Genomic DNA, 26,777 nt, shown 5'->3' on the forward strand with positions numbered 1-26,777 from the left:
TCCTTCAATTCCTACGCTATATTTTCTGTTTTGTAGCCATCTTTCAATCCATACTGCTACCTGGTCCACACTCTCTGACCTTTGTTGTGAATCTCTTATGTAGTACCTTATCGAAGGCCTTCTAAAAATCCATGTGTACCACATCTACTGCATTGTCCTCATTTACTCTCTGTTCTATTTTTAATTCAGTAAGGTTGGTGAAACATGATCTCCAACACAAATGTTGAATGCACCCAAAGGGTTTGCTTTACTTCCATTTTTCAAAAACATATTAAGCCCAGAATACAAGCTTCAATATTGTGTGTTTTAGTAAACCTTACCATGTTAATCAATTGAGAATGCACAATATCTTCAACCAAAACAGCAGTTTCCTGGAGAGGTCGACGAGCATCCCCGAGAGCGTACCTGCAACGCCAAAAACAGATGTAAAACTCCCTGAACTGTCAGAAGTAACTGAATATACTGTTTCTGAAAAACAGTATCCATTAACACTTGTGAAAAATCAAAAACCATGCACAGCATATCACTAAGATCCAAAACTGTTGTGTTTATAATATTAATAGATCTTGCAGTAGTATTGCAGATTGGTGCTCTAATATATTGGCTGACTGGGAAAAATATTCAAATCATAACTTTTGGAATAAGAGCTTTTGAATTAACATTTTGCCAGCACAAAGTCTCGCAACCTCTACCACACAAATGTGGCACAATCAAAACCATGGCCTTCTCTGTATCTGACCAGTGTTGACATTTTCAAGACTCACCTGGAGGTGGCAGTTTTTATTCCCAAATGAAATAGAATGCTCCCCTGCTGCTAAAATAGTACATGTTCATATGCTTGCTGATAGCAGTGCTAATAGTTGATAACTCATAATTGTTATTTGGATATGAATTTAAATGTTGCTGGTTGGAGATAAATGTTTATTACTGCAGTTACCATGCTGCCATCTGAATGGGCTCAAATTTGGCCCCTGCCCTTTTTCAGCACACTCACCCTACTTGCTCCACTTTTCTAGGAAGAGAAGTGAGCTAGAAAAAATCCTCCCGACTTTGCACGCTGTCCGGCCTCTCCCAGGTCCTTGCATAGCGTGGCCAGTCCATTTGGGTGCGGAGCTATGGCCCTGCGTCAAAAACAGTGCCGGCAGCTCTCCACATGCGCATTGGAGTGCGCGCGCATGCGCAGTAGCTCCTCGCCACCCCTCCCCCCGCCTAGCGTCTGTGTGTGTGTCCTGCCCTATCCCAGGCCGAATGGCCTCTCTGCGTGCGTCCCATAGAAACATAGAAAATAGGTGCAGGAGTAGGCCATTCGGCCCTTTGAGCCTACACCACCATTCAATATGATCATGGCTGATCATGCAACTTCAGTACCCCATTCCCACTTTCTCTCCATACCTCTTGATCCCTTTAGCCATAAGGGTCACATTGAACTCCCTTTTGAATATATCCAACGAACTGGCCTCAACAACTTTCTGTGGGAGAGAATTCCACAGGTTTACAATTCTCTGAATGAAGAAGTTTCTCCTCATCTCGGTCCTAAATGGCTTACCCCTTATCCTTAGACTGTGACCCCTGGTTCTGGACTTCCCCAACATTGGGAACATTCTTCCTGCATCTAACCTGTCCAATCCCATCATAATTTTATATGTTTCTATGAGATTCCCTCTCATTCTTCAAAATTCCAGTGAATATAAGCCTAGTCGATCCAGTCTTTCTTCATATGTCAGTCCTGCCATCCCGGGAACCAGTCTGGTGAACCTTTGTGGCACTCCCTCAATAGCAAGAATGTTCTTCCTCAGATTAGGAGACCAAAACTGTACACAATATTCAAGGTGTGACCTCACCAAGGCCCTGTACAACTGCAGTAAGACCTCCCTGCTCCTATATGCAAATCCACTCGCTATGAAGGCCAACATGCCATTTGCCGCCTTCACCGCCTGCTGTACCTGCATGCCAACTTTCAATGACTGATATACTATGACACCCAAGTCTCGTTGCACCTCCCCTTTTCCTAATCTGCCACTATTCAGATAATATTCTGCCTTCCTGTTTTTGCCACCAAAGTGGATAACCTCACATTTATCTACATTATACTGCATCTGGCATGCATTTGCCCACTCACCTAACCTGTCCAAGTCACCCTGCAGCCTCTTAGCATCCTCCTCACAGCTCACACTGCCACCCAGCTTAGTGTCATCTTCAAACTTGGAGATATTACATTCAATTCCTTTGTCTAATTCATTAATGTATATTGTAAATAGCTGGGGTCCCTGCACTGAACCTTGCAGTACCCCACTAGTCACTGCCTGCCATTCTGGAAAGGACCTATTTATTCCTACTCCTGTCTGCCAACCAGTTCTCTATCCACGTCAATACATTACTCCCAATACCATGTGCTTTAATTTTGCACAACAATCTCTTCTGTGGGACCTCATCAAAAGCTTTTTGCAAGTCCAAATACACCACAGCCACTGATTCTCCCTTGTCCATTCTACTAGTTACATCCTCAAAAAATTCTAGAAGATTTGTCAAGCATGATTTCCCTTTCATAAATCCATGCTGACTTGGACCGATTCCGTCACTGTTTTCCAAATGCGCTGCTATTTCATCTTTAATAATTGATTCCAACATTTTCCCCACGACCGATGTCAGGCTAATCGGTCTATAATTCCCCGTTTTCTCTCTGCCTCCTTTTAAAAAAGTGGGGTTACATTCGCTACCCTCCAATCCATAGGAACTGATCCAGAGTCTATAGAATGTTGGAAAATGACCACCAATGCATCCACTATTTCTAGGGCCACTTCCTTAAGTACTCTGGGATGCAGACCACCAGGCCCTGGAAATTTATTGGCCTTCAATCCCATCAATTTCCCTAACACAATTTCCTGGCGATTCCTCCTTCTCACTGGACCCTCGGTCCCCTATTATTTTCGGGAGGTTATTCGTGTTATCCTTAGTTAAGACAAAACCAAAGTATTTGTTCAATTGGTCTGCCGTTTCCTTGTTCCCCATTATGAATTCACCTGATTCTGGCTGCAAGGGACCTACATTAGTCTTCACTAATCTTTTTCTCTTCACATTTCTATAAAAGCTTTTGCAATCAGTTTTTATGTTCCCTGTAAGCTTAATCTCGTACTCAATTTTCCCCCTCCTAATTAAAGCATTAGTCCCCCTCTGCTGGATTCTAAATTTCTCCCAGTCCTCAGGTTTGCTGCTTTTTCTGGCCAATTTATATGCTTCTTCCTTGGATTTAACATTATCCCTACTTTCCCTTGTTAGCCACGGTTGAGCCATCTTCCCCTTTTTATTTTTACGCCAGACAGAGAATGTACAATTTTTGAAGTTCATCCATGTGATCTTTAAATGTCTGTCATTGCCTATCCACCGTCAGCCCTTTAAGTATCATTCGCCAGTCTATCCTAGCCAATTCACGCCTCATACCATCGAAGTTACCTTTCCTTAAGTTCAGGACCCTCGTCTCTGAATTAACTGTGTCACTCTCCATCTTAATGAAGAATTCTACCATATTATAGCCACTCTTTCCCAAGGGGCCTCGCATGACCAGATTGCTAATTAATCCTCTCGCACAAGCCAGCCCGCTGCCTTCCGGGGCTGAAGATTGACAGTCTGGCTTCAGGTCGGGGCAGGAGGGGGGATGCTGGATAGAAGGCCACAACAAGCAGGTTGGTGCAGTGGTGCAGGGGCCAAGCCGGGGTGGCTGGGGGAGGGGGGCTTTGATCCCAGGCCTGGGGGCTGGGGACTCCGAACCACAGGATGGATTCAATCACCGACCCTATGGGGGTAAGGGGTTCCGATCCCATGGGCAGTCCGATCCCCGACCTCTAGGGAAGATCTGATCCCCAGACGTGTCCGATCTCTGACCCCAGGTGCTGTTCTGATCCTGCAGTATCTGATCCCCGACCCCGGGAGATAGGGTTGTTTGTAAGGGGCGTTCTGATGGTGGGTGAGCTTAGGCAGCTGGGAGAACATAAGAACATAAGAATTATGAGCAGGAGGTACTTATTTCTATTTTTTATTTGGATATTTTGAAAAAATTATGTAAATATGTTTTGTCTCATGAATAGTGGTGCCCAATTGTCAAGCCTATTCACCTAGTGCCATTGTGAAAGAATATTGTGAAAGAAGAACATAAGTGACGGAGGAACACTGAGAATATCTTACTTATTGAAGTAGACTTTATTTAGATAATATGGGCTCAATTTTGGTCGCGTATAATCATTGCAAACAAATAGTTGTTTAAATTAGTTGAGAGATCAGGGTAAATTAATCCAACTATCTTTTACTTCTTTTATTTTTGTAGTTTAAACTTCCATGAATGCTTCTGTTGTATAGTAAGTTAACTTTGCGAAGTTTGTCATATGGTGACCTGTATAGCTGTTTGATCCTATTCACATTCTTTAGACAAGATATTAAGTTCTGCTGGCCTCCGATGTACCTACCTGTACAAGAATGTTCCCAATGTTGGGGAAGTCCAGAACCAGGGGTCACAGTCTAAGGATAAGAGGTAAGCCATTTAGGACCGAGATGAGGAGAAACTTCTTCACCCAGAGAGTGGTGAACCTGTGGAATTCTCTACCACAGAAAGTTGTTGAGGCCAATTCACTAAATATATTCAAAAAGGAGTTAGATGAAGTCCTTACTACCAGGGGGATCAAGGGGTATGGCGAGAAAGCAAGAATGGGGTACTGAAGTTGCATGTTCAGCTATGAACTCATTGAATGGCGGTGCAGGCTAGAAGGGCCGAATGGCCTACTCCTGCACCTATTTTCTATGTTTCTATGTTTCTATGTTACCTGCGCTGATTTCTTAACTCTCCGCAAGGGTTTTCACAAGCGGCCACATACGCTGGCCTAAGTTAGTTTGGAGTAATTATTAGCTGTCCAAAGTGGCCAAAATGGGCCGAGGTTGCTGGTAATGCCCCCTTTTGAAAAAAATAAAACTAAACTAAAAAAATCCTAACTAACTCACTTACACTGCCGCAAATTGAATATGCAAAATGTGGATTTTTAAGATACTCCAGATAAATCAAGTTGCTCAAAAAAACGCAGCAACTCCTGGCCAATTTTGAGCCCAATAAAATGAGTTGGGCAATTGTTGGCCTCATGAATGATTATTCTAATTTGGTTAAAAGGCTAACAGGATATAAAAAGCTGCAACCCAATCATAATATTCAAACTAGCTCAATATTGTTTGCATTAGTCTTCAAGCAGTTTACACCTGTAGTGGAAACAAAACCTTGCAAAACATAGTTTCTTGATTGGATTCAGCTCATTATCCCATCGATATTCACATTGTTTGGTGAATATGAAAATCAGGTCGAGCCACCATCACATCCAAACTTCCACCGAGATACAACAGCTGATGGCGCACTTCTACTGTGGCTATCTTATCTCCACTTCGATTGTGGCAGGTTTCTATCTTAATGTTCTTTTTTCATAGCTTTCCCATAGGCTGTCTGCTAAATTCTTTGCCCCACACAGCAAGCTCCATATCATCACAGCAGATGCTGAGAAAGAGGAAGAAACCCAACACGTTAATCAGCCACAGCCACTTCCTTTACATCAGTGATTATTTTAGGCCACTGGAAACATCAGGCCTAAACTGAAGGTATGCACTATTCAGGCCTGTGGTTCTACTGGCATTTGCAAAAAGCATCAATTTACTTTTTGTGTTACACTGAACAACATTGTGAAAACATCTTACTATAGGTTGTTACTTTTCCAAGTTGCAGCTCGTTTTTTATTTTTAGCGGCTAGAATTTAGCAGCTCTTCAACAATTGCAATCTTTAGAAGATATTTTGTATTTACATTTGCAAAATGATGGGATGGGAATCTATGCAGGGAGACAGAGGGAAGTAAAATGGGGGCAGAAGCAAAAGATGGAAAGAAGAAAAGTAAAAGTTGAGGGCAGAGAAACCCAAGGCAAAAATCAAAAAGGGCCACATTACATCAAAATTCTAAAGGGACACAATGTATTAAAAAGACAAGCATGAAGGCTCTGTGCCTCAATGCGAGGAGTATTCATAATAAGGTGGACGAATTAACTGCTCAGACAGCTATTAACGAATATGATATAATTGGGATTACGGAGACATGGCTCCAGGGTGACCAAGGCTGGGAACTCAACATCCAGGAAGGATCGACAGAAAGGAAAAGGAGGTAGGGTAGCGTTGCTGGTTAAAGAGGAAATTAATGCAATAGTAAGGAAGGACATTAGCTTGGATGATGTGGAATCTGTATGGGCAGAGTTACGGAATACCAAAGAGCAGAAAACGATAGTGGGAGTTGTGTGCAGACCAAACAGTAGTAGTGAGATTGGGGACAGCATCAAACAAGAAATTAGGGATGCGTGCAATAAAGGCACAGCAGTTATCATGGGCGACTTTAAGCTACATATAGATTGGGCTAACCAAACTGGTAGCAATACGGTGGAGGAGAATTTCCTGGAGTGTATATGGTTTTCTAGACCAATATGTCGAGGAACCAACTAGAGGGCTGGCCATCCTAGACTGGGTGAAGTGTAATGAGAAAGGACTAATTAGCAAAATCTTGTTCTGCGAGGCCCCTTGGGGAAGAGTGACCATAATATGGTAGAATTCTTTATTAAGGTGGAGAGTGACACAGTTAATTCAGAGACTAGGGTCCTGAACTTAAGGAAAGGTAACTTCGATTGTATGAGATGTGAATTGGCTAGAATAGACTGGCAAATGATACTTAAAGGGTTGACGGTGGAAATGCAATGGCAGACATTTAAAGATCACATGGATAAACTTCAACAATTGTACATCCCTGTCTGGAGTAAAAATAAAACGGGGAAGGTGGCTCAACCGTGGCTAACAAGGGAAATTAGGGATAGTGTTAAATCCAAGGAAGAGGCATATAAATTGGCCAGAAAAAGCAGCAAACCTAATGACTGGGAGAAATTTAGAATCCATCAGAGGAGGTTAAAGTATTTAATTAGGAAGTGGAAAATAGAATATGAGAGGAAGCTTGCTGGGAACATTAAAAACTGACTGCAAAAGCTTCTATAGATATGTGAAGTGAAAGAGATTAGTGAAGACAAACGTAGGTCCCTTGCAATCAGAATCAGGTGAGTTTATAATGGGGAACAGAGAAATGGCAGACCAATTGAACAAATACTTTGGTTCTTTCTTCATGAAGGAAGACACAAATAACCTTCTGGAAATACTAGGAGACAGAGGATCTAGCGAGAAGGAAGAACTGAAGGAAATCCTTATTAGTCAGAATTGATAGGATTGAAGGCCGATAAATCCCCAGGGCCTGATAGTCTGTACCTCAGAGTACTTAAGGAAGTGGCCCTAGAAATAATGGATGCATTGATGATCATTTTCCAACAATCTATCGACTCTGGATCCGTTCGTATGGATTGGAGGGTAACTAATGTCACACCACTTTTTAGAAAAGGAGGGAGAGAGAAAACGGGGAATTATAGACCAGTTAGCCTGACATCGGTAGTGGGGAAAATGTTGGAATCAATTATTAAAGATGAAATAGCAGCGCATTTGGAAAGCAGTGACAGGATCGGTCCAAGTCAGCATGGATTTATGAAAGGGAAATCTTCTATAATTTTTTGAGGATGTAACTAGTAGAGTGGACAAGGGAGAACCAGTGGGTGTGGTGCATTTGGACTTGCAAAAAGCTTTTGACAAGGTGCCACACAAGAGATTGATGTGCAAAATCAAAGCACATGGTATTGGGGGTAATATATTGACGTGGATAGAGAACTGGTTGGCAGACAGGAAGCAGAGAGTTGGGATAAACGGGTCCTTTTCAGAATGGCAGGCAGTGACTAGTGGGGTGCTGCAAGGTTCAGTGCTAGGACCTCAGCTATTTACAATATACATTAATGATTTAGACGAAGGAATTGAATGTAATATCTCCAAGTTTGCAGATGACATTAAGCTGGGTGGCAGTGTGAGCTGTGAGGAGGATGCTAAGAGGCTGCAAGGGGACTTGGACAGGTTAGGTGAGTGGGCAAATTCACGGCAGATGCAGTATAATGTGGATAAATGTGAGGTTATCCACTTTGGTGGCAAAAACGTGAAGGCAGAATATTATCTGAATGGCGGCAGATTAGGAAAAGGAGAGGTGCAACGAGACCTGGTGTCATGGTACATTAGTCATTGAAAGTTGGCATGCAGGTACAGCAGGCGGTGAAGGCGGCAAATGGCATGCTGGTAGCGAGAGGATTTGAGTATAGGAGCAGGGAGGTCTTACTGCAGTTGTACAGGGCCTTGGTGAGGCCTCACCTGGAATAGTGTGCTCAGTTTTGGTCTCCTAATCTGAGGAAGGACGTTCTTGTTGTTGAAGGAGTGCAGCGAAGGTTCACCAGAATGATTCCCGGGATGGCAGGACTGACATATGAGGAGAGACTGGATCGACTGGGCCTTTATTCACTGGAGTTGAGAAGAATGAGAGGGGATCTCATAGAAACATAAAATTCTGATGGAACTGGACAGGTTAGATGCAGGAAGAATGTTCCCGATGTTGGTGAAGTCCAGAACCAGGGGTCACAGTCTAAGGATAATGGGTAAGCCATTTAGGACCGAGATGAGGAGGAACTTCTTCACTCAGAGTTGTGAAACTGTGGAATTCTCTACCGCAGAGAGTTGTTGATGCCAGTTTGTTAGATATATTCAAGAGGGAGTTTGATATGGCGCTTATGGCTAAAGGGATCAAGGGGTCATGGAGAGAAAGCAGGAAAGGGGTACTGAGGTGAATGATCAGCCATGATCTTATTGAATGGTGGTGCAGGCTCGAATGGCCTGCTCCTGCACCTATTTTCTTTGTTTCTATTAGAATTATAGAATCATAGCATTGTACAGCACATAAGCCAGTCATTCTGTCCATTGCACCTTTGCTAGTTTTGAAAGAGCTAGTTACTTCGTGCCATTCCGCAGTTATTTACAAGCATCTTTTAAATTTTTTCTTTTTCAAATATTAATCTAATTCTCTTTAAAGTAATCATCATTGTTTGGGGTAGGGGTTTCGATATTCTAACAACCTTAAAAAAAAATCCTCTAACCATTCCCTTCCTTCTTGTAAATAAATATATGCTATCCAGTTACCAACTCACCAACCAGTGAAAATAGTTTCCCTGACATTACTAAACCCTCTCCTAATGTTGAATACTTCTATTAGATCGCCCCAAGCTTCTTTATTCTAAGGAAGAGAGCCCCAGTTTCTCCTGTATCTACTTGTATTGTATTGGGGCCAAGAAGTGTAATAATGAAACTGGCCCGTGATCTGGACCGGATCCAAATGGCTTTTACAATTATATTTCTTCAACCTCTCCAAATGCAGACTGAGTTAACACTGGATGAGGCGTCATTTGGTGCAAATCATAAGCTGCTTTGTTCTATAGTGAGGCGAAATTCACAACACAATAGGTATGATCGGTGTTGCTTAGTTCAAATTGGAACAACTTATATTCACGTAATAATACAAAATAGAGACTACATGACACTGCTGCCACACTGGTTCATTTTCCAAGCTCATGGTCTGCAGGGCTGTAGTAATACCTGCCTTCCTGTACGGTTCAGAGACATGGACCATGTACAGTAGACACCTCAAGTCACTGGAGAAATGCCACCAACGACGCCTCCGCAAGATCCTATCAATCCCCTGGGAGGACAGATGCACCAACATTAGCGTCCTCGACCAGGCCAACATCCCCAGCATTGAAGCACTGACCACACTTGATCAGCTCCGCTGGGCAGGCCACATTGCCCGCATGCCAGACACGAGACTCCAAAAGCAAGCACTCTACTCGGAACTCCTTCATGGCAAACGAGCCAAAGGTGGACAGAGGAAACGTTACAAGGACATCCTCAAAGCCTCTCTGATAAAGTGCAACATCCCCACCGACACCTGGGAGTCCCTGACCAAAGTCCATCCTAAGTGGAGGATGTGCATCCGGGAGAGCGCTGAGCACCTCGAGTCTCATCGCCGAGAGCATGCAGAAATCAAGCACAGGCAGCGGAAAGAACGTTCGGCAAACCTGTCTCACCCTCCCTTACCCTCAACGACTGTCTGTCCCACCTGTGGCAGGGACTGTGGCTCTCGTATTGGACTGTTCAGTCACCTAAGGACTCATTCTAAGAATGGAAGCAAGTCTTCCTCGATTCCGAGGGATTGCCGATGATGATGATCATTGTCCAAAGCTATGCTCTATACATGGTTAACTTATGCACAGATCTTAACTCTGGTCATTCGTCTTCATAATGATTTTTTTTTCATTCGTTCACGGGATATGGATGTCGCTAGCAAGGCCAGCATTTATTGCCCATCTCTAATTGCCCTTGAGAAGGTGGTGATGAGTCGTCTTCTTGAACTGCTGCAGTCCTTGTGATGAAGGAACTCCCACAGTGCTGTTCGGGAGGGATTCTAGGATATTGACCTAGTGACGATGAAGGAACAGTGATATATTTCCAAGCCAGGATGGTGTGTAACTTGGAGGGGAACTTGCAGGTGATGGTGCTTCCGCTGCCCTTGTCCTTCTAGGTGGCAGAGGTCGCGGGTTTGGGAGGTCCTGCCTAAGAAGACTTGGTGAGTTGCTTCAGTGCATCTTGGAGTGCGTGAATGTTGAAGGTGGTGGATGGGGTGCCAATCAAGCAGGCTGCTTTGTCCTGAATGGTGTCGAGCTTCTTGTGTTGTTGGAGCTGCACTCATCCAGATAAGTGGAAAGTATTCCATCACACTCCTGACTTGTACCTTGTAGATGGTGGAAAGGCTTTGGGGAGTCAGGAGGTAAGACACTCGCCGCAAAATATCTAGCCTCTGACCTGCTCTTGTTGCCATGGTATTTATGTGCTGGTCCAGTTAAGTTTCCGGTCAATGGTGACCCCCAAGATGTTGATGGTGGGGGATTCATTGATGGTAATGCCATTGAATATCAAGGGCTGGTGTTTATACTCTCGCTTGTTGGAGATTGTCATTGCCTGGCACTTGTGTGGCGCAAATGTTACTTGATACTTATCAGCCCAAGTCTGAATGTCGTCCAGGTCTTGCTGCATGTGTGCACGGACAGCTCAATTTTCTGACGATTTGCGAATGGGAATTGAACATTGTGCAATCATCCATAAACTAATGGAATTGTATGGTATCATAACAAGGCTCATTATCACTGAAGATCTGTTTTGATATATATTTCTAGGGAATAGTGATTTAATTGCTTTAATGAATTTTATTGCTGGCATTTCTCAAAGGGTAGATATTTGGTTAATTAGAATACGACCGAATCAACCTTCTATCATGATCTTGTGGTAACTGAATGCAGGTCGAGTTCCATGCCTGTATGCTGCAAATTAAATATGAAGCACAATCCATCACCAGAATGCTTATATTTGGTTCGGTCAAGACTAACAAATAAAATCACAGACTCTATGGGAGGAATTTTAGCATGGATGAGGGGGTGGGGGTTGGTTCGGGTGGGTTTTAAATGGCCAGAAATTGAGGCGTGTCGGAAAGCCAGCTCCACCCACCTCCAGAAGATGGGTTGGCATTTTAGATATGTTAAGTCGGCTGGAAGCCTTAGATTTAACCTGTTGTCCGGGTTTTACTATGGCCAGACAGGTTTCCTGGGCCTCAAGAAACACAGCAGCGAGGTGAGGAGAGCCTCAGGGAGAACTCCTTGTGGGCCAGGAGGAACAGGAGTGTTTCCTACCGGACTCCCCCACCCTCCCTGTCAGGGATCAGACCCCCCCCCCCCGCCCCATCCCACGGTCAGGGATCGGACCCAGCTTTCTTTCCCCCCCACCCCAACCCAGGTCAGGGATCGGACCTACCCCCGGATCAAGGATTGGACCTCCTCCTCCCCGCTCCCGGAATCAGGAAACGGATTGCCCACTCCCTGGATTAGACCACTCCTCCCTGCCCCCCGGGGTCGGGGATCAAACCTACCTCACCCTGTGGCCTCCAGCGGAGTGCTCCCCGCCCGACTGGAAGCTAAGCCCATCAATCAGACTGACTTCTGGGCGGAGAACCTGTCAATGACGAAAGACGCACGCTGTGAGACCCATACCTCCGTGTTTCCCGCACAATACTCGAACACCCCTCCCACTCCCCACCTCCTTCCTCCCCCCACCCCCCCCAACACAACAGTAAGTAAAAATTCTCATGTTTTCATTTCATAGTAATCAGATGCTCCAGGTTAATATTCTATTAAGTTTCTTTTGTTCAGCTGTGAGGAATTGCAATTATGCGGTCTCTGAAAACTAGACCTTTGATCACTGAGAGCCCATCTCTAATTTCAACAATCAGCAACTTCCTTGAACAACTAGGCATCCATTTCATAGAGTCTCTCGGAGAAACTGCATATCTTTGTCCTTAACGGTCTCCTGCACGAGTTGTTCAAGTCGGTGTTCAGACATGGGTACTGAGGTCAACAAGCTGTGAATATCCACTATTACTTCACCATCACTGGAAGTACTGCCAATCTTTGCTAGGTACATGCAATCGGTTGTGTACAATATATTTCAGTAATGATCATCACTTGTAGCTCATAGTTCTTAAATTGTAGCAATAAATGTTGTATTTGTAATGGACAATCAATGATTTCTTTCTTAAAAATAACGATTAAAGGTTTATCACACAAAAGGAAAACATTTGGCCCAACATTTCTATGCCTGCTCTTCTGGCACTGTGATGAATTCCTTCACTTGCCATCATTTCTAAAGAAAGTCATAAGCCATAATATTAAGCTCCCAGTTCTGTCCCAGCTCCAGTCACATCTCTGGTATTACTACTATTTCATACCTCTCCATAGCTGTTAGTCCCTTCCACCTCTCCAATTTTGTTTTGAATTTTTGCGCAATCATGTACTTAACACACAACCCGAGCTCCAATGTTTTGGAATTTTTTCCTGGTTTATTCATTTAATTTTTTGATATGCTTTGCCTCTTATTTGACCGTGGTTTCATCTCTCTCAACCTCAACGCTTCTTTCTTTTCATTTCTTCTCCGGTAATACTTTCTCACTATTTGTTTCAACTAGATTTTCTTTGACTCCAACAGAGTTATGAATCCTGCTCTACTTCAGCAGTCCAATGCCAAACCTTTCTCCACCCCTGTCAGATTAGTTTGAATCCTACCCTCTGCTAGATTCACCTCATTCTGATTCAGATGAAAGCTTCATTTGTTCCAGATCTCATATCAGTACCCCTTTCCTCCTGCACCAGCCCTACAGCCATACACTGACCTATCTAACCATCCTCCCCATCAACTGTCAGCACGCGCCATCAAACGCCATCCAGAGATTACCACACTTGAAATCTTGTTATTCAATCTAGTCGGTAACTGCTTAAACTCTTTCTCCAAATATATCTCAAAATTACTTAATTATCAGTCTTAAATGTTACAATACATGTGGATGAAAACACTCCCAAACAAATGTCATAGTTAATGTTTCCTTCTCTCCTTGAGCATATCTACGTGCCATGTTCACTCGAGATTTCCAATTATATTTATGGAGCAATACAGCACCTAACCCAAGCTAACTCATGTCTGCACTGATTGCATGAGGTACAAGTTGAATGCTTTTGCAGTGCAAAACACTATTGTTGCCAAGGAATAATAGTTTTTTTCCCCTAAGTTTCATTAAGATTCCTGAACCCAGCATGTCCTCATTGCAGCCATACACTTCTCAGATGATCAAAGTAATGGTTCCCAATCAACGCCTGTATATCATGGTTAATTGCATCAGCCAGGACACCTACCTGACTGATCGTGAAGAAGTAAGTGTTAGTTAGTCTGCCTGCAGGACACTTCTTCTGCTGTTCATAAGAACATAAGAAATAGGAGCAGGAGTAAACCATTTGGCCCCTCGAGCATGCTCCGCCATTCAATACGATCATGGCTGATCTGATCGTGGCCTCAACTCCACTTCTCTGCCTGCTCCCCATAGTTCCTGACTCCCTTATCATTCAAAAATCTATCTCCACTTTAAATATATTCAATGACCCAGCCTCCACAGCTCTCTCGGCTTGAGAATTCCAAAGATTCACAACCCTCAGAGAAGAAATTCCTCCTCATTTCCATTTTAAATGGGCGACCACTTATTCTGAAACGATGCCCCTTAGTTCTAGATTCTCTACGAGGAGAAACATCCTTCCTGCACCTATCCTGTCAAGCCCCCTCAGAATCTTATATGTTTCAATAAAACCCCTCTCATTCTTCTCAACTCCAATGAATATAGGTCCTGCCTGCTCAACCTTTCTTCATAAGACAACTCCTTCATCTCAGGAATCAACCTTGTGAACCTTCTCTGAACTACCTCCAATGCAAGTATATCCCTCCTTAAATGAGGAGACCAAAACTGTACGCAGTACTCCAGGTGTGGTCTCACCAATGCCCTATCCAGTTGTAGCAGGACTTCCCTCCTTTTATACTCCATCCCCCTTGCATTAAAGACCAACATTCCGTTTGCCTTCCTAATTACTTGCTGTACCTGCATACTAACTTTTTGTGTTTCATGTACAAGGACCCCCAGATCCCTCTATGCCTCAGCATTTTTTAATCTCTTCCATTTAAATAATAACTTGCTTTTTAAATTTTTCCTACCAAAGTGGATAACCTCACATTTTCCCACATTATAGTCCATCTGCTAAATTTTTGCCCACTCACTTAGCCTATCTATACCCCTTTGCAGATTCTTTGCGTCCTCCACACAATTTGCTTTCCCACCTATCTTTGTATCATCAGCACATTTGGCTACATTACACTCAGTCCCTTCATCCAAGTCATTAATATAGATTGTAACTAGTTGAGACCCCAGCACCGATCCCTGTGGCATCCCACTAGTTACAATTTGCCAACCTGAAAATGACCCATTTATCCAACTCTCTGTTTTCTGTTTGTTAGCCAATCCTCTATCCATGCTAATATATTACTCCCAACCCCGTGAGCTCTTATCTTGTGCAGTAATTTTTTATGTGGCACCTTATTGAATGTCTTCTGGAAATCCAAAGACACGACATCTACTGGTTCTCCTTTATCCACCCTGCTCATTACATCCTCAAAGAACTCCAGCAAATTTGTCAAACATTCATAAAACTATGCTGACTCTGCTTGACTTTATTATGCTTTTCTAAATGCCCTGCTACCACTTCCTTAGTAATGGACTCCTTAGTAATGGACTCCAGCATTTTCCCAATGACAGATGTTAGGTAAACTGGTCTATAGTTTCCTGCTTTCTGACTCCCTCCTTTCTTAAAAAGGGGCGTTACATTTGCGATTTTCCAATCCGCTGGGACCTCTCCAGAATCTAGGGAATTTTGGTAGATTACAACCAATGCGTCCATTATCTCTGCAGCCACTTCTTTTAAGACTTTAAGAAGAAGGCCCATCAGGTCCAGAGGACTTGTCCACCTTTAGTCCCATTCGCTTGCCTAGTATTTTTTTCTAGTGATAGTGATTGTTTTAAGCTCCTCACTTCTAATAGCCTCTTGATTATCAATTTTGATGCTTTAAGTGTCTTCTACCATGGAGACCGATGCAAAATATTTGTTCAAAGTCTCTGCCATTTCCCGGTTTCCCATTATTAATTCCCCAGTCTCATCCTCTAAGGGACCAACATTTACTTTAGCTACTCTCTTCCTTATTATGTACCTGTAGAAGCTCTTAGTCTGTTTTTATATTTCTTGCTAGTTTACTCTCAAATTATCTTCTCTCTCTTCATTATTTTTTTAATTGTTCTTTGCTGATTTCTAAAAATTTCCCACTTCTCTGACCTTCCACTATTTTTTGCAACATTGTATGACTTTGTTTTCATACCATCGTTTACTTCCTTAGTTAGCCACGGATGGTTCATCCTTTTCTTTGAGTCTTCCTTTATCTCAAACTTCATTGTTTGACAAGCTACATTCAAATTTGGCAGAGTCTTGGTTGGAGGAATCCCAGAACTCTGACCAGTCTATATTTGGAACTACACATGGCTCCATCTAGACAAAATTTGAACATCTTCAGATTCAAAACAACGTAAAATAGCATAATTGAGAAAGAATCTGGTTAGATCAAATCATCACAGCACCACTCACATGAATGTGTTGTTTTAGATCCTACCCACCCATTCTAAGAAACACTTCGACACACAAAGGGTGGTAGAAGTTTGGAACTCTCTTCCGCAAACGACAATTGATGCTAGTTCAATTGTTAATTTTAAATCCGCAACTTGTGATCTGTCAAGGTTCTCCAAAAAATAAATCACTTTTGCTGGCTCAGAGTTGGGATATTTGCCCAACTACTACCCTGCAAATGCCCACAAAACACTTATGCCTGGTAAAAGTCGACATAGGGTCTGATTTTACCAGCATAAGGGTTAATATAAATGTTAACTGAAAAATTTAAACGTAAATCATCCACAAACATTTAAAATTAGTATGTCAATTTTGATCCAGATTAAAATATTTAAAATTATTTTCCAAAAAAATACATTTTAATTGTAATTTTCATTAAAGGGACTTTTAATTAAATGTGAAAATGGGTACAATTATTTTTATTAGAATTGTGTAAATTCTTCAATTATTTGAGGATTCCATTGCTGGTCATTAGGGGATTCCATTCAGCAATGACAGCAATGGAATCCTTCTTTCTGATTGGAGGACCAGGCCCATGTGATCTCACAGACGCTTCCAGACCACCTGCGTCTCTGGGATCCGTGGGCCTTTACGCAGGGCCTGAAATCTCTGAAGCCCGGGTGCCAGCAGGTAGGTTTGCATTTTTATTCGGGCCGGAGATGTACTCCGGAGGTATGCCTCCGACCACAAATTCAGGCCCTATGTTTCTTTCCTCCCTTTCCACTTTAAGAAACTATCACACATGGCCCTTTCCTTCTGTTAGGCTTGAAGGAAAATAAAATACTTATCTGCTTGCATTTATTTGGCTCACACTGGAATGCCGACACTTCAATCCGAGTGAAAAACATTTTTCTAATGTCAGACGATATGATAATAGATGAAATCAGAGTATTATTCAAATCTGCAGTATAGTTCAACAAGGTTAACAGCATCCAAATTTAGATATTTCTAACCCTCAGTTTCATATGAACCTTGTTTATGTGCAGATATGGAAAAATTTATGCTGGGAATTCAGCCTCCTCTTGCAACATGTAGTTGGTATAGTGTAGTGAATAAAAGCCACATTTTACAGCTAAATGTGCCATAAAGATGCAGAACTTTATATATTCTATAAATCTGTTGACCAATACTCTAGGTTTAGAAAATATTTTATATTTTTCACACTAATAAAACATGTAATATTGTACTACTATACCAAAGAGCTCGAAAGTGTGTCACATCATTAAAAAAATACACTAGCAGATCTCCCATATCATTGCTCACAGTGAGCTGGAGGTTTTATAAGAACAAGGAGTTATGCCAAGTACTATTACCAGGGATACTGACTTATCAGCAGAAGTGCAGAAGCATAATACTTAGTGCAGGATTAGTGAGTTTGCTGACTTAGACAGCCTTTAATAAAAAAAATAATTTCCATAAAAAACAAACAACCTTATAAAATGCTCAAAAGTTTGTTTATTCAGCTTCCAAGTTGTTATATATTAAAACAATCCTCTTTCACCCTCAAAAATGATTTGGGACAGAGATTGTTAACTGAATTTAACAGCAATAAGCATCAAGCCATTCTCTTATAACCAATCTCTTGATATTCTTTTGTAAACATCAGAAAAACCCATGTTCACAGGTACTTCTGTTCACATTCTGTTCATAGGTGTTGACTGTTAATAGATTTAAATAAATGCCAGACTTGTGTAAAATAAAGCTTTGACAATATAATCTCCATTTTATTTCCAAGTCTTTTGGAAAAAGCAAGGTAATCCTCAAGTCCTCACAGGATGAGTCGTCACAAACTTCTGTCCTTCACAACCTCCACGTTGCTAGCCAACTGCCCAATTCTCGATCTTAATTTCAACCTCCGCTCCATCATGCCTTGAGCTCTGGAATTCCTAAACTGTTTTCCCTTCCTACCTCTCTCCCACTCTTCAACAGTCTCCTCTAAACTCCCCTCTTTGACTGTGTCTGGTCACCTTCTAATTTGTCTGTCCTACTTCTGGCTGATGTCCACCGCATCATCCTACAAAACACCTTGGGGCGTTTTGTTATGTGAAAGGCACTATAAATATATGTTGTTTCAACATCATAAATCACTATATAAATTCAAGTATTAGCACTAATACAGCACTTAATCGTGCTAAGGGAACATTTCTAATTCTGGTAATCAAACTGATTTCATTGCATGGTGGAGAGTGGTTTGCAGGTTAAAGCATAAATCACTGTGGTTGACTTTTCATTTATTAAATAATACCGAAATCTAGTGGGTCAATGAAGAAAAATGTGTTTGCTTATACAATTCAATCTATTATTAAGTAGAGCGTACATTCTAATATATTAAAGGGAATGACAGAGCAGAAGATTCGTAAACAGTTGTAACGTACTTCATAGAATCATAGAAATTTATAGCACGGAAGGAGGCCATTCGGCCCATCATGTCCGTGCCGGCTGACAAAGAGCTATCCAGCCTAATCCCATTTTCCAGCTCTTGATCCGTAGCCTTGTAGGTAACGGCACTTCAAGTGCATATCCAAGTACTTTTGAAATGTGGTGAGGGTTTCGGCCTCTACCACCCCTTTCAGGCAGTGAGTTCCAGACCCCCACCACGCCCTGGGTGAAAAATTTCCCCTCAAATCCCCGTTAAGCCTCCTTCCAATTACTTTAAATCTATGCCCTGGTTGTTGACCCCTCTGCTAAAGGAAATAGGTCCTTCCTATCCACTCTAACTAGACCCCTCAATTTTATGCACCTCAATTAGGTCTCCCCTCAGCCTCCTCTGTTCCAAAGAAAACAACCCCAGCCTATCCAATCTTTCCTCATAGCTAAAATTAAAATAAGTAAAACTGTATGTTCAGTATAAAATATTTCACGTCTTTTCCTTTCCAGTTTACCTTTGCTGTAAATTATAGTATTTCATCAGCAAATTAGTAGCACTACATTAACAAGCCAACGCACTGTGGGGTGAAACATTTGGATGCAAACTTGAGCTTGAGCTTGCGACTCCTCTGCTGTAAGTTTCTAATCTGAACTGGGCTATATAAGGGATACGCCTAGCAGATATGGAGCCCTTCGCCAAAAAAGGAGACAGAATGATGGAGGGAAATTTAACCCATCTGAAATACAGTGATTATGGAGAAGCATCAGCACAGGTCAACTGCCACAGGACAATAGCACATGGTAGGTTGGATGGGGAAAAAGAACAGAAAAATACAGAAATCTATATAGACATGAAGTTATTTTTCACCAGTTGTATTAATTATGTTTGTTACTGTAAATATTGGGCTACTTGGGTTGCCTTGGCTACTAGTTGGAAAAGAAACCGGTATTAGTCTCTAACAGGGTGGGCACAAGGCACCCTGAACAATGTGATTTACTGTACATTGTTCTGGAACATTTTTGAATGCAAAGCCTTATTTATCAAACATGGTGCCATGTTGTCTGTTTAATAAAAGCAAGAGGCTTTCAGTAAGTGATACTGCTAGTTTGGAAGAAAGCCTGAAATACAGTATCAGCTTGTACATCACTGATCAGTCCTTTAAAGTAGCATGTGCCAAAGAAAACGTTAAAAACTGCATTTAGTAAAATGATGAAAACAAAAATTTTGAGACAGAGCCTAAATTATTTGTATTTTACATCACGGATTTCAGTTCAAGCATAATTTTCCTCTCCTCCAAAAAAAGGAATTTTTTCTAAACTTAGAATTGAAGGACAGTGCAGAAAGAAGAAAGAAACAATTTAATTAGGAAAACTATTTGTAAAAATATAATTGGAAGAAACTAGAGAGAAAATTTAAAGCATTTTTAGGTAACAACTCCAAACATGGCCCCGCTTGTGTCCTCTTTTCAGCCAATAAGAAGCAATCAGACCAGCAATAAAATAGTTTTCTACACATAAAAATTCAATTCGGTCAATCAACCATTATATAGGCGTTATTGTGTTGGAGGGCTCAATATGTGAAATGTTTTTTTAAGCAAAAAAATTTGCTGTAGATTAGCAAAAGAAACAACCTGCTCCTGACCCAGGCAACTTAGCCCTTGTACTGCAGTCACCATCTACTGCCATCAAAACATAATGCCCGAGAGGGGGTGGCAACATGGGAAAACATATACAACAGATTTGCATGCATTTATCATCACCGTCTGCTTTCATTTTCAATCCAATTTATTATTTTTCTATTGGTTCTGTGAGCTTTAATCATTATAAATCTCAAAGATGCTTTAGATGCATTAGATGCTTTCTGAAAATCCAAGTGGATTATATTCAGAAGATATTCACCTCTTCAAAAGATTGCCACCAGATGTGAGACACACAAACCTATTAAAATCCCCATTAACTATTCTCTGCATACAAGTAAAGTTGTTAGTGACATGTATAATACTCTTCAGCATTTTCTCCATTACCAATTTGATCTAACTGGTGCATGCTGTTTTAGTTCATGCATCAGTCCTCTTCTATATATTGATAGCACTCACTATCCTTCAGTACTCAAGTACAGCTACTATATTTAGGGAATTCCCAGAAAGGTTAACGAGAAGTTCATCTAGTTCCTCTCTTTCATTTCACATATATGCCGTTTGGTTCAAGTCCTTTGCAGACATTTAATTGCTTGAATGTTTTTTTCATAATTATTGGATTTAATAATGTTTACGTGTTATACACCAGCGGCAGGTCGGGGCCATAAAAGGAGCAGCAAGTGGCCTCGGGAGCAACGTGGAGGCATACTACCTCAGGGAGCAGCGCGAGCTGGTGCAGGAGGGCGACGGCAGCTAAGAGTGACATCAAGATCCAGGTCGGTGATTGGAGTGTGGGCAGATACAGCAGGAGCGGTGAGGTCGGGGTGAAGGAGTGGCGAGAGATTGTAGAGCGATGTGACAGGGGCCCAGGAGTGGCGTGAGTTCGGGGCCAGAAGAGCTGTGGGCCCTGGGGCAGCACGGGCCAGCCCACACTGTGATATGTGTGCGCACGAGGCCAGTGCAGAAGAGCAGGTCTCCAGTCGTCTTGGGTAATCCTTGCCACTGGACCAAGACCTAGCTCTGTCAAGTCCGTGTGGTGGCTGGTGTGCAACGGCCACCACACGTTAAAAAAGTCCAGCACAGGCATCTTCCACCCTTCAAGATGTAGTTCGGGATCGGGAGTATTAGGTCCTTCATTGAAACACCTGTGAATTCATCCCTTTTTAGCGTGGAAGCAAGTCATCCTCGTTTCGAGGGACTGTCTATGATGATGACATTTCTAAGCCAAAACTAATGGATCCAGAACTTTATTAGCCACAGTCTTTAATAGTGAAGATTCAATTCAAAAATCTATTTAAGATATCCATCATTTTTTGATCTCTTATATTTCTATCCCTCTCTCTGGGATTTTGCCCTCTGTCTGCTACAAACTAGCTTAATAAAACTGGATCCTTCTTAATATAATTTAGGATTCACCTTTCTATTGTGCTCTTACCTCATCACATAACAAGTCTTTACTAAAATACTGCCCTGATCATTTCTGTTTTCCAGCATACAATAATGATGATTGTGTGCAATATGTACAATGCATAAATGCATACAGTACATATGGGCCTGAATACCAACCTCAGTGTGACAACTGAGCACAAAAGTACAAAACATGCACCATTTTCTTACTAAATTTGACTACAAGTAAATATCAGCCTACAGTAACAGTTCAATATAAAATCATAGCTGTAATAATGTGATTCCAACATTCCACTAAACTGTATTGTTAGAATGGCATTAAGCTCCCTTGACCCTTTGAAGTGTTCGTTGAAACAATGGATTATACCGGAGACACTACTAAACAAGGCAGTTGGAACCAGAAAATGGGAATTTTTTTGGTGGGGGTGGGAGGGGTTGAGGGAAGAAGTACTTCAGCGCATTTTTCCCCTGATAGCTACATACTTCCACAATTCTCTGCAGTAGCAGATGTCTATTCTTATATGTGAATAGCTGTAACATTCTGCCTGTGCCATTTTAATGCAAGCAGTATGCATGCACAGTTGCGCGGGCTTTGTCTGTTTATTTCGGTAATCATGTCGGCCAACTCATTTTGAAATAGATTTAGCGTTTAATATTTGTATTAAGCTACTTCCATATAGTTAATTCAAAGAGACTGCATTGGTGCTAAAATTAAGTGCAGTATGATGTAACTGGCTAGTTTTTGGAAGAAAACCTATACAATTTAGTTTTTTTCAAAGCAGTATAGCATCACTAAGTCTATTCAAATTTATATTTTTTTTTCAGGAGAAAAAATGTTGTACATTTTAATTAGAGAAAATATTCTTTAAATAAAATAGTGTGACATGCATCATATACAACAATGAGGTTTATGACACTGTTTACAGTTGAACTTTAGACTGAAATGGATAGATGTTAAGTTCTGTGTATTATCGTTGGACCTCCCACCCAACACTTAAGAAAATGTAATGGTTAAGGTGTTTTTTTTGCATATTACAGTGTGCCTTACAAGTTTCAATCTTTTTTTCTTTTAATTGCTCCAATGTACAAATTCATTTCCTGTCAAGTGTTTCAATGTAGAGGAAAACAAAAAATTTTGAACTTGAAGTACAGAAACCTCAAAAATGCGAAGTATTTTTAATACTAGTTCTTAAATTAAACACAGGACAATGGACATAGTCAAGTAGTAAACAACATTCTTGTGGGGGTCTATTTTAAGCTGTTTTTAATGGGTTAAATTTACCGAAGTTGTAGAATCCAGCTGTAAAACATGTAAGATTTTTTTTTTTTTTAGAGACTTACTTTGCTAAAACCCTTTTACATAGGATATACAACACAGAAACAGGCCATTCGGCTCAACCAGTACATGTCGTTGTTTATGCTCCACTCGAGCCTTCTCCTGTCTTTCCTCATCTAAATCTATCAGCATAGCCCTCTATTCCCTTCGCCCTCATATGCTTATCTAACCGCCCCTTAAATGCATCTATACTATTCGCTTCAACTGCTCCCGGTTTTTGAGTAGTAAATATGACCTTAACAGTTTCAACAAATGGATACATGTGTCACACATTTGAAAATTGTATTTGTAGGGTAATGATCATTGGAAAGAATGACGCACCCTAAACAGTTAAATCTATTTAAAATAAGTAGAAGCTATTCTTTGTGATCTGTTGACTGGTGGCCAGATTTTATATTCATTATTATCACCATTGCTAATAGTTAATTTTTGTATTCAAATCCAAATTTAGTATGAAATGCCACTGTAACGAATGATCAGAATTAACCATCTAAAGCAAGTTAAATCAGGGCTAAACTGTTTGGCATTTCATATATTTTATTTTAAAAAGAATAATAATTTAAAAGCCCCAAATTCATTTCAGAACTTCGTCCTTCAAGTAAATCCTTCCCTAGGGAACAACATTAAAAACCTCAAGATTAAAAAAAATTCTCCCACCTGCCCCTCCCCCCATGCACATGTTGACGCCACTTCCATTGAAAGCAGTTAACACTCCTTTGCTTAACACCTTTAAAGGGAGCTTGCTTTGAGAGTTATAAGGATAAGTACAGATAAAGATATTTGCATAGTCCAGGGAACTTGCTGATTCTGGAACTGTGGAAAGGTCCATGCCAAGAAAGGCAGCTGGATTAAAAGGCAGGATAAAAGCTGGGATAAATGTTCTGGAGTCTTGCTTCATTTACCTTTAGGAAAGTGCACTGAAATGCTCCCAACTTTTCCAGGTCTTAACTAGGTCAACCAACAGGTGGAAGGAACAAGACGCAAATTTCTATTCAAATGGTAACAAATACATTGTGAAAGTTGATGTTCTGGTTGTATTGGTGTAAAGATTGTACCAGCAGCTTTTATAAATCGGCAGCTAGTAAAATTAGGACTCTCACCTGTGCATAAATTAAAATTTCAAGTCATAAAATCTCCATGAAAGTTTCCACTTGTGGGGGAATCCGAGACGAGGAGTCTTAAATAAGGTAGTCAATAATAAATTCAGTAAGGAATTCAGGAGCAACCTCTTTATCCAGAGAGTGGCTAGAGTGTGGAACTTGTTACAATATGGAGTAGTTGAGGCGAATAGCATAGATGCATTTAAGGGGAAGCTGGGGGCGTGCATATTTAAAAAAAAATATATATATTTTTTTAAAACTGATTCCCACGCAGAAGCCAGCCAGATTGACAGGCTAGGCTGCATTTCGGGCGGGGAATTCTCCAGAAAAGTTCACAGCCAAGGATCAGGTTGGTTTAGAGGTTGTTGGTGGTAGAGATCGTGAAGGGGAGTAGGTTCAGCATATTTGGGAGGGTCAGTGGTGATCCGGAGGCAGAGGGGGGGGCGGGGGTCCATCAAAGATGGTGGGGTTCCTGTATCAGATTTGTAACATTTTAATTTACCACCAGACCCAAACTCACTTGTTTCTGGCTATTAAAATTACCCATGTTTCTACAAATTACACTAGCTATTTTCCCCTAAATAGCTAGTGTATCAAGGAACTGAATGAGCACTTGTAGCCCTAACCTTAGTTAGTTTTTCTCTTATCCGATACATATTAAAACTACACTTTTCATTTCTGCTATTGACCTTGTTGATATTTTGTTCTTACAGCAGTGCAGTGAAAGATTATGTAGAGCAGAAACACACTTTTAAAAGCGTATCCTCCTTTCAAATTAGCTCGAAAAATAAAGCTAATGTGGTTTTATAGAATATACAAAGATTGGTCGTTTATAGAAAAATAAACCAAATGATGCACAAGGTCATAACGCACGAGCACTTCCAACTCTACAAATGACTGATCACATGTCTTGCGCATGTTTCATGCCAAATTTGTTTGTTTTGATTGACATACATCACTTAATTGTATTTTGAATCCTTTGGTGCATCATTTGTCATGTACTAAGATATGATTATTCATTAGCAATTCTTTGGTTCTTTTAAAGAATAATCATCACTAATAAGAATGCACCAATTTGCCATCCACAGGCAGGTGACATCCAGCACAAGAAATTATCTATTTGATAATTTACGTATACATGTCAATGTAAATGTGGCAAACTAAATATTTTATTCTGCCTCACTTAATCTATATATACTGCACAAAATACAACAAATGAATTTACAAAGGTTACAATACATATTATTATTGACTGTTTACTGCAACATTGTTAAAATATCTACATTTTTATAATCACTATAAGCTGTGCAGTATGTTACTGTGGTTTGCGTTGTGTGGTCCTTCCTTACTGCTTTTGGCCAAACCTTACGACAGAACAGTGAATAATTTTGGTTCAATGTAATTTTGCAAAAATCATTGGGAGTAAAATAAAACCTTTTCTATGTGCTACTTAGGAACACAGTGATTGGCTTCATCGTTTCACTTCTTCCCCTCAAAAAAATAAAGACTGCTGAATCCCTGCTCTGATGTACCTGACACTCATTACCTCCACAGGATGTCTCTAAGGTTTTTGAAATAAATTTACTGAGAATAGTTAATGGAAGAGGATAAATCTTTACTAGTTATAACTAATACAATTGTTTTCTGGACAGAAGTAAAAAAAGTGAAAATTTATTGCTGAACTTAGGATGCATATATTAACATCATTTTAGTCTAAGGTTCTAAGATATTCAACACTACAAGTATGGAACCAAGTGCGTACCATTCAGTCATTATGTAGCTTATTAGACTGGGTCCACTTAAAAAATGATAACTAACTTTACAAACCCAATTTCAAAAATACATTCAGTAGCATTTATGTGCTTTTGATATGTGATATAGGGCATAATTTGCGGCACCAACAGGCGCATATGAGGTGCGCACGTGCCCGTAGGGGCCATGCATGTGCGCTGCACATGCGCTAAAACCCGGAACTTGCGAAATTCTCATGACAGATCATTTGCATCCCCGGGAAAAGGACATCTGCAGGCAGAGAGTTGGGCTATTTGCCCAGCCAATGCCCATGAAATTTTTATGCCTGATAAAAGCAGGCGTAAGGCCTGCTCTTGCTCTTTGCTTTAAAACTGAAATGAAGAGGAATTTCTTTTCTCAGAGGGTTGTAAATCTGTGGAATTCGCTGCCTCAGAGAGCTGTGGAAGCTGGGACATTGAATAAATTTAAGACAGAAATAGACAGTTTCTTAAACAATTAGGGGATAAGGGGTTATGGGGAGCGGGCAGGGAAGTGGATCTGAGTCCATGATCAGATCAGCCAAGATCTTACTGAATGGCGGAGCAGGCTCGAGGGGCCGTATGGCCTACTCTTGTTCCTATTTCTTATGTTCTTATGTATTATGTTATTAGTCTATGTCCAAATATCATTATCATTGAATGTAATTCTTGTATATTTCTGTAAAATAAAGCCCGTGTGTGCCAACAATTAATCAGTGGTCAGTTTGTGAATTTGCATTGTTAGAAGGAGTGGCATCGAGTGGATCATTGCTTCTGAAGAAGACAATTCCATTGTTGAAATGCATCATTCATGATGCACACTATGTAGCATATGAGAAAACCCCCAAAAATGCATTAATTAATAAAGTGGTCAGAACAGAATGAAACCATAAATGCCAACCTAAAAAAACAGCAAAAGCTGACTTTAAAAAAACGGATACAGCCCCAGAAAAGCTGACAACTCAAAAACAGCACCGAATATCATCCATTGAACCTGTGCAATTAGATTTCTGCCCTAATCACAACAAACATCCTAACCAAAGTCAGAAA

At 41.0% G+C, this 26,777-nt stretch overlaps 1 protein-coding gene across 10 annotated transcripts in view; it reads right to left on the reverse strand.

Annotated features, from left to right (window-relative positions):
- Positions 1-26,777, reverse strand: part of supt3h (SPT3 homolog, SAGA and STAGA complex component) — a 697,134-nt gene that overhangs the window by 321,546 nt on the left and 348,811 nt on the right. For 9 of the 10 annotated variants that reach the window (XR_011593860.1, XM_070885192.1, XM_070885196.1 and 6 more), the window contains one exon: positions 321-405. Coding sequence is in view for 9 of the 10 variants with exons in the window: in XM_070885192.1 (XP_070741293.1) it covers positions 321-405 (85 nt within the window). In the remaining variant the exon portion in view is untranslated. Of the gene's footprint in view, positions 1-320; positions 406-11,940; positions 12,024-26,777 lie in introns of all 10 variants that reach the window. The other variant, XM_070885200.1, reaches the window with a different exon arrangement.

Source organism: Pristiophorus japonicus, chromosome 7 (genome assembly GCF_044704955.1).
Source record: "Pristiophorus japonicus isolate sPriJap1 chromosome 7, sPriJap1.hap1, whole genome shotgun sequence".
In the NCBI taxonomy this organism is placed as follows: domain Eukaryota; kingdom Metazoa; phylum Chordata; class Chondrichthyes; family Pristiophoridae; genus Pristiophorus; species Pristiophorus japonicus.